This window comes from Chenopodium quinoa, unplaced genomic scaffold (assembly GCF_001683475.1).
Source record: "Chenopodium quinoa cultivar QQ74 unplaced genomic scaffold, ASM168347v1, whole genome shotgun sequence".
Classification (NCBI taxonomy): Eukaryota; Viridiplantae; Streptophyta; class Magnoliopsida; order Caryophyllales; family Amaranthaceae; genus Chenopodium; species Chenopodium quinoa.
This window is the reverse complement of record NW_018745291.1, coordinates 493,969-507,461: the sequence shown is the minus strand read 5'-3', so window position 1 is coordinate 507,461 and position 13,493 is coordinate 493,969. Positions and strand designations below refer to the sequence as shown.

At 31.5% G+C, this 13,493-nt stretch overlaps 2 protein-coding genes across 2 annotated transcripts; both read right to left on the bottom strand.

Moving 5' to 3' along the window:
* Positions 1-1,625: 1,625 nt before the first annotated feature.
* On the bottom strand, positions 1,626-8,053 carry LOC110712143 (E3 ubiquitin-protein ligase At1g63170-like). The gene is made up of 5 exons (XM_021890574.1): positions 7,881-8,053; positions 6,158-7,000; positions 3,840-3,965; positions 3,473-3,746; positions 1,626-2,325 (listed from the first exon to the last, which is right to left on the bottom strand). The coding sequence occupies exons 2-5, from the start codon at positions 6,823-6,825 to the stop codon at positions 2,110-2,112; spliced, it is 1,284 nt and encodes a 427-aa protein (XP_021746266.1). The 5' UTR covers positions 6,826-7,000; positions 7,881-8,053; the 3' UTR covers positions 1,626-2,109.
* Positions 8,054-9,086: 1,033 nt separating this feature from the next.
* On the bottom strand, positions 9,087-9,590 carry LOC110712249. Its single transcript, XM_021890711.1, has one exon. It carries the CDS (start codon positions 9,588-9,590, stop codon positions 9,087-9,089), a length of 504 nt encoding a protein of 167 aa, XP_021746403.1.
* Between the last annotated feature and the right edge of the window lie 3,903 nt (positions 9,591-13,493).

The following is a 13,493-nucleotide window of genomic DNA, read 5'->3' as shown; positions in this document are numbered from 1 at the left end:
CATATATATCCTTAAATGTAAATTATTTTTATCTAATTATAATCTTTATATACAATATAATGCAACAAAACATAAATTACAAGAAAAATTAATTCTAGCCGTACAACGCACGGGGATAACCTGGTTTTAGTATATAGTATAGATTATTAGTGCTGGGTGGGAGGAAACTAATATTCCGTGAAAACATATTTTCCTATAATACTTGGTTTTTTTGTTTTTTAAGAAAATCTTAGTTTTTAAAGGATGAGAATAAATTTATTCAACTTGAAAATAATTATTCTTATTAAATTACAAAAACATTTCTATGTATAAGAAATAAAAAAAAAAGTTTAAAAAAATAAATAAAAAAAAATTTCTATGTATAAGAATAGGTGCAATGGGGTTATTTAACTGTCCAAGTAGCTTCTCTTGAAGAGGAGAGAACTTTAATCAAAAGGAAGAACAAAAGGGGGAGGGGAGAAAGAGAGAAATTAGAGAACTTATTTTTACATCTACAACAGAGTTTTTGGGTATTAAGTAACTCTTCATGAAAAGATTCTTGGCCAAGAATAAATTTAAATTATTGAAAAGCTAGTTTTATCTCACTTTATTGACATGTGTTCATGCCTCCTTGCTCGGCTAAGGCCGGCCTAACAAGGACACCAATCATAACAAGTTCCTAACTAAATGGGGCCTTACATTTTTGTTAAACATGTAAATGTGATATCATCGAAACACATAACATCCTTTTTTAAAGGTTATGTTTGGCAACGATATCTGAATTGGAGCTGAAACTGATAAATTAGCTAAAATCAGTAAGGTAATCGAAATTGATAAGTTGCTGAAATTAATAAGGTAATTGAAATTGATAAGTTGCTAAAATTAATAAGGTATTAGATTCCATCAGATGTTTGGTAGAACTTTTTTTTTTTTTTTTTTTTTTGGTAGCATAAATTACTTTTACATAATAATATAAATTTTACAATAAAAAAAGGATTTAAAGTGATAAATACAAAATTATGCACCTTATTTTAAGATAGTACTCTAATTAACATCTCAATATAAGTCTTATGAATTTGATTTAAGATGCTTATCAAACAATTCTAGTCATTTAAGGTGCCTTAAAATTTCAGTATCTTATTATTTAAGGTACCTGAAATATGTTATCAGACATGGCCTAAAATTTCAATTAATTCCCACATGTAAGAGACCCGTTGTACAACTTGTACATATTGACAAATAGAGTCTACTTCCCACTTTCCTATATGTTTTTTTTGCTAGTTTCTTAAGTTTTAATTTTCAGTAGTTTGCTCATGGGATTTAGTGTGCAAGCTTTTTAAGTTTATTATTACGTAATTTGCTCACGGGATTTAAATGACAAAGCTTTTTTAATATGAGTATTTTGTATGTTTCATAATTATTTTATCTTGTGAAAAGCTATTGGCTAATTAATCTATTTCCACCAAGCATCAGCCTAGTGATAAGAAGAAGAAAAAAAAAAGCCTTTTAACCTTCAAATTGGAGGTCCAATGAGAGATTCCAGACCGATAAAGTAACTCTTCTTATTACGTTTTAGAAAATAATCTATATCTTTTATTTCTTATTTTACTCGGTTTACGCTCAAAATTTGAAGAAAACCTTTAAAGTTACAACACCAAAAATAAAGACTTTATATACATATTTCTCCATTGTAGTCTTTTCATTGATTTTCCTCCGAATACATACACAATCTTAGAGATCCGGAGTTTTCTACACTTCTAATTTTCCAAACACATTGTAATTTTAAAGATAGCATTATACAATAATGAAATCGTGAACCAAATAGCTTTAGAACATGGCCAATCATCACCAACAAAACAGAAAAGGTGTGTATATCTTACAAACGGTAGACTTTTTTCAACTTTTTTCTTCAGTTTATGAACCAACTCTAGCTATCAACACTGGTCTACTTAAGAAATTATGATACATGACAGCAAAGGAAGTGAAACCGCATGATAAAACCTCCGTATGATTGGGGTGCTTCTTCGAATCATGCCAGAGAATGGCTCTAATACTTGAATATAAAATAGTCTTGGCGCTGATGTTGCAGAAACATAGGGTGGTTTGGTCATATCACAAGCCAATGCCTTCTCAACTGCTAACTACCCTACTCTCAGCTCGTCGTAGGCTGGCTGTTGCCCCAGCAAGTGAACTGAGCAAGGACTCACCCACTTCGTTCTTACAAAGGGGGCAAAGTGCATTAATCTTGAGCCATTTATCCACACACTCCTTATGAAACAAGTGCGTACATGGCAACTCCCTAAGTTCATCATTGTTTGCATATTTCGCCAAGCATATGCAACAAACCTGTAAGAAGAGAGGACAAAGTCATATAACTGGATCTGGACAATCACCAAGCCAGGCATCACAAAACAAGAATAAGATCTAGACCCATTTCTAGTGTCATTGTGAGGCAATTTAAGCTTTGTACTGTTACATACAGAGCAAGCAATTTAGCACCCAAGAATAGAAATAATTTAATCATGGTTCAGATATTTAGCTTCAGCAATTAAAAGGAACTTAGGAAGTAGCTAACTACATCTTATGTATTATAAAAAGGCCATACTTGGCTAATGGCTAACACAATTCTGCTTTTGGCGTAGATGGCAGTACAACCAATAAATAGAGGAGGAAAGGATAAAGATATTGTTAGATATTGGGGCTTATAAGTTGAACACGCAGACTGTTTGTTATAGTCCATCTAACTAGATCGATTTAGCTCAAGGTGCAGTGAGCCACTTATGGCTTGCACATATCAACTCCTTGTACTGTATTCCAAACCTGTCTACATAATTAGACAAGCAATCACATGGAAACTGATACTATGCAAAAATATCGGCCATTAGAATTATGCATTTCCAGTTAATTAAAAGCAAGAGATTGTAACAAGGTGAATAAGCCAGTAGCTAAGTATCTAGTCTAGACAATTGAATAGAGCATTCCAATATTAAAATTTCTACAGCAGTATATTTTTTATTTTTTTTGACAGCTACAGTAGTCATTACACAGCAGTATTGCTCTTCATTGTCATGAAAACTTTTTCCTGTTTCTGTTCCTGTTCCTGAAATGCATCTTTGTAATCTTGAGAATTTTTTTTCAAGATTTACAGCCACCTCATGGTTATTAAGTCATGCAAAATTCAAATCGCTGGAGATCCATGTGCAATTTTTGGTTTCCATTGATCTATTTCATGCTTTAAATGTCACTTAACTTCAATTTCTACAATAATATCATCAAAAAGTGACTTCTAGCTTTACATAAAAATGCACTGTATGTTTACGGCCATTTAATTAAAAAGTTTCTACTTTCCTACTTTTCCCAACTTACCTTGGCAGGTACCCATTTCCTTTTTTGTTTTCATGACATAAAATTTGCAGCTACTAAGAAAATAAAGCAACAGAATAACAAATTACAAAGTATCACGGCTGGTAAGGATTGGCCAGAAAGCACTTACAGCATCTTCTCCTGATATTACGCGTTCCTTCTCTGTTCCTGCAGCTACTACCCCAGCCTCATTACCACCGTCATTGTGTCTGTTTTTCTTTAACTTATACTTGTAGATTGGAAGAGCATTAATTGACTCCGTTGTTGCTCCTCGGGTTTGGTTTAAATCTTCCCTAAAGCCTAGCACAGATATTATACATGGAAGACAGCAGCAAATTGTTGCACAGAGAATAAATGGCATAGCATATCCTATGCAGCTGAAGATGAGGAACACTATACATAACCTGATAAGAGTGAAACTTTCTGAGTTAGTAACTCAGACAAAGCGGAGAAAATCTACAAAGATCAACCATTAATTAGCAAACACGGCCATTTACCTGTACAAGTTGGGAGCTTCAGTAGAAGAAGCATGACCCCCAAAGATCCACACATTACCAACCACGAACCAGATTGCAAAGAAGCAGTCTAGGGCCATCTTAAAGTACTCAATTGAGACCTTTAGCCTGTAGCACAAGGAAATTCACATAATTTTCTTTTGCTCCTCTAAAATATCACTTGCAACCAAAAATAAAAGCACCAGGAAAAAAACAAAAATCAACGAAGTAATTATGTTATTAGTAAAGAGAACAAAGAATCAATCAAGCTTCAGGACCCAACCTCTCAGAATACTTGCAGAAGTTCCAAATTGTTATCTTGTTAATTACATTAGCAAATTTTACAGTAAATAAATTTAAGGTGCCTAAAATGAAATTAATTCACCATACAGCACATAAGTAAAAGAATGAATACTTCCTCTGTTCCAAAATAATAGCATGTGTATGACTTTTGTAGTCAAACCTTGTCGACTTCAAAAATTGTTTTCTATCATCATATCTAAGTAAAAGCATGAAATACACAATGCAGACATACTTCTATGAAATTCAAGCAAAAAAAATTCTTTAACACTAGTTTGTATTTTAATATAAGAGTGATTAAAGTCCAGGTTTCCTAATTTAGAGCACAGTTTGTGAAGATAGGACAGGTAAGCAATTCATTTGGCATGCTCGAGTATTACACTTGAGTGTTTGCATATACAAGTGTACAGTTTTTATTAACAAATGCCGTACATGATAATATGCAAATTAATGGACTAGCTACAGAAGGCATTAGTCCTGAACAAATTTGGCACAAAAGGCCACAGAGAAGCATGGCACAGGAAACCCATGTCTACGAAGCTTATAAGTTATATAGCCTATATTAGTCAGTCTGAAAAAAAAAAAAAAAAAAAAAAATTATGAACATTTGGGATCTTCAAGGCTCCAATTTCTGTTTTTGTGCAACTAGAGGTTGAACTTTTAATATAGATTTGTTATCGCAACACTTTTACTTTTAACACTATTAAAACATGCAGCAAATATGGTTTGGGAAGTGATGCTGCTATACTTATCAGTTATCAATAACAAATTTATTTAAAAAGTGAAGTTACATGGGCAAAAGATCTAATTTTTGGGTGCTAACATTAGACTTTTCAGATCACAAACCAATTGTCGAGTGGAAGCTATCCGAGTTTAATTCTAGCTCTCTAAGAAGAAGCTTAATTGGCAAATAATGGCCAACATTTTGACCTCATGCAACAATTTGCCCTATACAGGTAGCACAACAAGGAAGTCAAGTGTTTACAGTGGAAAACATATAATCCATGTGTCTCACAGAAAACAGCCACCTTAAGCACCTTACAAGGATTACTGTGGGCATCAATTGTCATTAAGAGCACTTTCTGGTGTGTTTCGAAAGGCTTCTTTGCTGTGGTCACAGCAGCAAGGCAACACTTTTGGTACCAGCCACAGCTTCCAAAAACAAGATTTGTAACAGTTCAAGTTCCAAAGAATTCAATTGCAAAGAAGGGGCCACATCAGGATTTCCACATACATCAGAAGAAAACTGAAGTAATATGTTATTACAAAACCTCTTAAGTCTTACCTATACAATCTCAACCCCACTTAATAAATGATAACTGGTTTTTTAATCACCTTAATGCTTTAATTTTTAGCGATGCTCAAGGAAAAAAGATGCTTGCTTAGTTGCTTCATTAAAGCCCTTAGGGCCTTAAAATTGAAAAATAAGTGCCAGGACCAAATTAATGTGATTATGTGAAGTCTAACTGGCATTACCTAAGAGTGTAGAAGAGCATCCCTTTGAAGTAGATGGTCCATCTCCATATCAATTTACTCCTTTACCAATACCCCCCCCCCTCCCAAACAACAACAACAAACCGTTTGCTATTTACCTCTCTGTTCATCCAAGTCATGTTTCTTAATACAGAGAAGTCAACGCACAAAAAGCAGGCACCGAGCTAAATTTGCAAGCTGAATCCATGTTTCAATAATATGTACATGAATTGTAACATAAAACATGAGAAATTTAACAGTTCAATATAAAAATACTACTCTGTATATGGCATTAGTACAGTAGTGCACTAGTGCATGACCTGACAGTTTTCGAACGTACATAAAATTCAAACATTGTCCACAATAGGGGTCCACATGTAGGAAGCAAGATCAAGAAGCAAAGAGACAGCATAATGAATAGATAGTCAGCAAAATAAAGAATAGTACTAGGACAATAATTGATCAGTAATGTATAAAGCATATCAGCAATGGAAAAGAGCATTATAGATCTTCAAACATAGGACCAGTGTCAAAATTCCAATCATTACCTGGCATTTCCCATTGCGACACTCAAAGCACTTGCACTTCTGTTGGAATTACTGGTATGGTTATCATCTTCTATAATTTGTGTAGTAAGAGAAGATGAATGTCCAACAGCTGGATTACCATTAGAAGAAGGTTGTCTGGATGGCGAAAGATCTTGTTCGGAAGATTGGTTACGATGAAGATAACGCCAATAGAGAAGAGGGAGAGTTGCAACACACCCTGTAGCATAACCCACAATCCAAGCAAATAATGGAGTTCGTGGATGCTCGTGCCTCGACAAAGATAACACTATGATAGAAGCCACAATCTGACCTAAGGTGAGAGCTAGTTCAATAGATATCCACAACCCTGAATTTAGTGGGCTTCTGCGCCTTCGGCTATGACCATTCCCTCTTCTGCTTGATGAATTCCTGGAGGTTGAAATGTTGGAAAGAGGAAGTGAAAGCTGAGAAACCGAAGCCCTGGCACTACTTGAAGGCCTGTCTTCAGGTTGAGTAGAGTCCAATTCATTAGAAATTCTATCATGAGCAGAACCAGAAGAAGCCGCCTCTAAACTCCTCCTTATGTCAATCACATGCTCATTCTCATTTCTTCTTTCTGGTTGCTCCATCAATAACGGGTATTTATCAGATTGGCTATTACATTGATAATCTGCAAACCGCATGTCCATTCAAGACAATCGATAGAAACGGGAGGAATGAATGCATGGAGATTCGATTTAAGACCGTAGAAATCAAAATGTTCACTAATGAACCTGCCTAAAGCGATAACTTGATACCACCAATAACAAGCTATTGACTAGTCTACAAGGTACACTGAATCTTAAGTTCTTAACCCTGGTCCTTCTGTTAATAGAATAAACAAACAACACTGTCAGACACTCAGACTTAAAATTTCTGTTCTCTTTCAAATGTAGAAATTTGTTCAATACATGCAACGGAAGCCTTTATAAAAACCTCAAAAGTACCAAACAAATTAAAGAATTATAATCCAAGAAATTATACAATTTCACCAAGTTCAGCTTGCTAGTTCTCAAAATGCAACCCTGTTTCTAATCTTTACACTACATCAGAACCCAAGGCAGTACAATTACAAGCAACAGATGCTAAACTACTTAAATTCCCCCACGAATCCGCAACCACTTACCAACCGAGCAAAAGGCACAATGAAGAACTTAAGTTTGCTCCAATTCCCAGTTTTACAAGAATTCAAGGGTCACAACACATGATATATAAAACTTAAAACAATTAAAGAGTTCATACAGAAAATAACCCCTAAAATTTCAGCAAAATCATCAAAATGCTAAGCCCAGATTATTACACCAACCCAGAAATTTTCAAAAATTGTATTTCAGCAAAATTACAAACAAGAAGAAAACCCCACAAAATAGATTAAAATCAAAAACTACCCATCACAGAAAAATTAATCAAAATCACTTAAAATTCTCCCAAAAAAAACCTAAATTCAAACTTTGACTAATAATCAGTACTAACCCAAGATGAGTCAACAACACACTGATTAGATTCAAAATCCCTAAAAATACAATCAAACCCCAGAAGAATTAACAGATTTAACTTAAATTTCAGAACTAAAATTGACCCAATTCATATCTCAAAACAGTATAATTAAATTTTCAAAGCAGCTTAACAAACACAAATCTATCCACCTACCATTATTATCATTACTTCTATTATTATAGCTCAACAAAATCAAAGAAAAACTTACCATAAAAATGCTGATGACAAAATTAATGAGGATAATAATTTTGCAGTGATTTTATAAGGGGTTAAGCAACTGGGTTCGATTTTTTTAATTTTAATTTTAATTTTTTGGGAGTTTACAGATTTACGCAAATTCAACAAATGGCAAAAAGAAAAAAAATGGAAAAGAGTAAAAATAGCGTCAGCAAAATTATTCTTTGTGCTTACCTATTTTGCTTGGCCGCGTCGTTTTGGAATATACTTGGACTGCCTTTGTGTGTCAGTCAGCAAGAGATGCACATTAATGTCTTTGATTTTTCAAACATTATCTTTTCTTTTGCTTTTTTTTTTTTATTTTATGAAAATAAAGTTTATATAATAAGGTGATGAAAATTGAAAAAAAAAAATCTTAATCTTATTGATTTTTTAAAAGAGGTGGAAGAAAGAAAGAAAGAAATTTCAGTGAAGTTTCTGCTCTAAATCGTTTTCCTTCTTATTGTTTTCTTTTGGAAGATACTTTCTTTTGTCTTTTGAATATTCCGTCGCGCTTTTGTTAATGCATAATTTTATTTAATTATTTAGGATTGTAAATAAACTATTGAGATAACTCATGTTATCTCAAGTGATTATGTTTTTCCTTATATGCGTACTAAAATATTGTCTTCATTCATATAATTTGGCTTTTTGCACAATTTAGGTAATTCAAAAAAAGGTAAAAATCGGATAAATAAAGCGTAACCTTAAAAGATTATGTCAAATTATATACTAGTACTTAATTAAAAGTTGTTAAATGTGAATACTCCATTTTTAAAAACGAAGGAAGTACAGTAGTAATTAAAGCAAATTTTCAATGTATTTTGAGTAGAAAAATGGAAGTTTTATTGACTTAATTATTCATTACTCAATCGCCACATGTACATGGTAGGAAAAAATTTCAATTTTAGATTTGGCAACTTTATAATTTAATTAATAACTTGGTTTTGAGGAATCTAATTTATTTATTTTTAACACAGAAAGGAAAAAACTTATATTACATCAATATGACAGGCGCCATATTAGCAAAATACAAGTAGTAGAGTTTTATGTTATCCACCATAGAAGTTCATAAAAGCAAACTAGATTAACAGCAAAAGCATTCATGAAAGCTAAGCGCCAGCTGACAAAAGCTTGCATAAACAAAACAGGTTGTTCAAGAGAAGAAGAGGGCGCAAAAGCAGGAACATGTTCAACACTAAGTAGCCACCATCTCAGGGATTTCAGAGACATATGATTCGAAAAGCTGAGTTGGAGGGTAGTGGTAGAGAGCTGGTTGACCTGGATTTACTTTAGTTATGTCAATTGTTGCTAGTTTGTCAGCAACACATTTAACATATCTGCTTACATGGAAGATAGAGACCTTCCAGGTTCTTCTAAGAATGGAGGCAACATCTCTTATAATATTCCCTATGTCATGATCTTTGAAAGAATCAGGGTCTTCCAACATCTTCTTTAAGGCAGCCGCATCGGTTTCAAGCTCCAAAAGCTTGATTTCCCTTGCCCAAGCAATAAGTAAACCTTCTTTGATAGCTAAGAGTTCAGCAACAACAGGAGTGATTGCACTGTAGTTAGCAGCATAACCAAATTGCCATAGGCCTTTGTCACATCTTTGGACACCACCCCCACCAGCATTATTAATGCCTATCCAAGATCCATCAGTATTGAGCTTGAAGTACCCCTTATGAGGAGGAGCCCACATTCTGGGAATAGAATCTGAAGAGGATAGCATGCCAACCCCTTCCTGTTTTAAATTAAGAGTGTGATGGTAATCCACCCAGAATTTATTAAAAGTAGAGTTTATAAAGATCATTTTTATTTCAAAGATAGCCATGTTCCTGGTTTTCCATAAATGCCAAATGCTCACTACAAAGATAATTTTCCAAGAATATCCATTATTTAAATTAAAAGATAGCCAATCTGAGAGAGTAGAGTTATAAAAAGAGTAATAATCGAAATCTACAGGAGCAAGATTTTGGAAAACCAAAGACCAAAAGGCAGAAGAATTAGGGCAGTCCCTAAATACATGAATAGTATTTTCATGGGAAGCTTCACATCTCATACAAACAGGATCAAAGAAAGGGATTTTTTTTTTTTGAAGAGTAGTACCAACCGGAAGGATATCCCTCACTAGATTCCAAATTAGCAATTTATACTTAAACGGAACTTTAATCTTCCACAAATTCTTCCAAGAAGAGTTAGATAAGAAAGAGGAGTTAAGATTATAGGAAGGGTTATTAGAGTTATAAACAGATTTAATAGTAAAAGACCCTGATTTGTCCAGGGTCCATTTAATTAAGTCTATCAGAAATATCAGAAATATTAACAAGGGAAGGAAACAGATTTAATAGTAAAAGTCCCTGGTTTGAGGAATCTAATACTTCCTCCGTTTCTAGAAACTCGCAACAATTTGACACTGTCATTATTCATATACTCCCTCCGTATTTTATTGCTTGCTCCAATTCTCCATGTGCAGAATTTTAAGAGGAATAGTATAAAGTAATAAAATATTGTGGAAATGGGATTGTTTAAAAATAAAAAAATCTAAAAAGCAAAAATATGCATAAGTGGGGAGGAGAGAGAATATGAAAAATAAAATAAAATATGATACAAGTGGACCACTAGGGGAGAGAAAAATAGTAAAATATTGTTAAAGTTTCTATAAAAAAAAATGGAGCAAGTAATAAAATACGGAGGGAGTATTAGTTTTGACTGTATTTTTTACTAATATACTCCCTCCGTTTTTTTTAAATGCATCACTTGGTGATGCACGGAGTTTTACGGGAGTAATATAATATTGTGAGTGTATAAATAATTTATTATATTAAAAGTAAGTTGGGGACCATGAAAGAGAAAAGTATGTGAGAGAGGTACATATATTTATTATTTAAGTGGGGACCATGGAAGAGAGAGAAATGATAAAATAATTTAAGTGGAGTTTAAAGTAGGAGAGAGAAATAATAAAATATAGTATAAAGTTATTGAATATAGAAGTGATGCTTTAAAAAAAAAGGAGGAGGGAGTAAATAAATTAGATGCTATTGTGCATAATTTATTTTTTTTTTTTTTTTTGAAAGCTTGTGCATAATGTTATTGGATTAGACTTGATGCATGTTTTTAATATTAATTTTTTTCATGATTCTTATTAATACATAATTGTATTTATAAACTTGTGAATTGACACGTATCAGTCAAATTATTACAAATATTTAGGAAAATAGATAGTAGTTTTAAGGCTCGCGATGTTTTAGGTAATTGCATGAATAGTATTTATAAAGCTATGAATAAATGTCATGATCTTATTCATTTTTTAAGTTTCTTTTTGCCCCAATTTCACATTTTGCCTTTTTTTAATGTACTCATTTAATTTTTAAATTCGCTGATAAATTAACAAGATCCCATATAGTGAGATATATATATATATATATATATATATATATATACTTTTTTTGAGGGCATATCTTTGTCTTATATATTTATTTGATTGGGTATAAGATCATGTTTACACTAAAAAATTAAACACAATCTCACGTAGCTATATCATCTTTACACGAAGATGTGGTCTTACAAGAGTAATCCTTGAATCCAACAACCTTTCTTTGGTCTATCGTCTATCCAATGATTCGATTCATTTGACAAAATTCCATTACTGGCCTGGGAAGATGTTATATATGTTTTATAGCTCCTATATATATATATATATATATATATATATATATATATATATATATATATATATTGTGTTTTCATGGTTTCATGTAATTTAAGAGGGAATACCAATTTTGTTGCTCACCACCCAACTAGATTAGTGTCCTTTAGGGATGAACAAATTTGAGAAAATTATAGTCAGTGTGAGATTTCTCCCTATGTAAATTAATATAGCATTTATCTTTGCTCAAAAAAATTAAAGATTCCAAACAAGAACAACTTAGATAATAGAAATGCAACTAATAATAAATTTCATTTATTTATTGAGAAAGTTTTGCGTGAGATCGGACTCACCGCGAGTCCAATATATCTGACATTAACAATCTAATATCATATATATATATATATATATATATATATATATATATATATATATATACACTACCTCCGTTAAAAGATTAACTAGTGTAATGGGAAGTAATTAAAGAAAGGGGAGAGAGAAAATGGGACCACTCCACTTAAAAAAGGGTGGGGAAATCTGATTTTATTAGGAGGGAGAGAAAAAATGGGACCACCCCACTTAATAATTCAAATCTGATTTTTTAAGTAAGGGTATATAAGTCTTTTTAAGCTTTTTTGTTTACTAAAATAGGAAAGAAAATAGAAAGTTGCACATAACCTTGATTATCCGTTTTTGGCAAAAGTAGCACATAACATTTAACGTAGGTTGTATAATCTAATAATCTAATGTCAGATATTAGATTATTAATGTCAAATATTACATTATTAATGTTAGACATTAGATTATTAATGTTAGACATTAGATTATTAATTTAAGATATATTGGACTCAATGTGAGTCTGACTCACCCAATTTTATTTTATTTTTGTTATTTAAATGTTTAAAATGAACTTTTCTTTTTTTTTTTTTTTAAAAAAAAAGAAAAAGAAAAGAACTTGTTTATAAAGTGTTTATAATATAAGGTATACTTTTTGAATTCCTAATTTAATACACTCTAACATCAATAAGTATGTTAAGATGTTGGTTCTTTAAATTAAAAACAATTTTCTACATAATCATCTTGTTAAAAATTGATCATTGTCCAAAAACTTGATTTTTACCACAAAAAAATCTAAAATTGGCTAAAAAAAATCTAGAATTTTTGAAAACAAAACTAAGTAGTATATATATATATATATATATATATATATATATATATATATATATATATATATATATATATATATATATATATATATATATATATATATATATATATATATATATATATATATATATATATATATATATATATATATATATATACTACTTAGTTTTGTTTTCAAAAATTCTAAGAAATAAATCCAAATATGCATAAATAAAACTTTTGTTGTTTCTAAAAGATAAATAGATACCAAAAGATGCTTCTTAAGTTACAAATAAAAAGCCTTTTGATTTTTCTTTTAGAAAGAACTATATTAGACCTGTGCGATGCACGGATTGAAAAAATTATTAGAATGAAATAAATTGTTTCTATTTATTATTTTCCCGTACATACTTATAAATTAGATCATAAAAACATATCTTTCATCATAAATTACTAAGTAACAAAATATAAAAATAAAAGCCAATCTGATCTAATCAAACCATACGCATACGAATTTATATATCTAAGAGTTTGAAATATAAATTAAAAATACATGTAACTTAGATAAATTGAAGCGATATAATAAAAACAATAAATAAATAAATTGAAGCACCTTGGAAATACTGCGAAACAATGGTAACATTTAACAACAACATTAGTTCATTTTTGTATAACAAACATCCATATTATTATTACATGACTTCATAGCTAGGTTGCTTGCACAATCCTTAGTTTACACACACAAATAACAGTACAACCTTAAAAAAAAAATTTAAAAATTTGTAGTTACCTAAAATGTTTTAGCTCAAT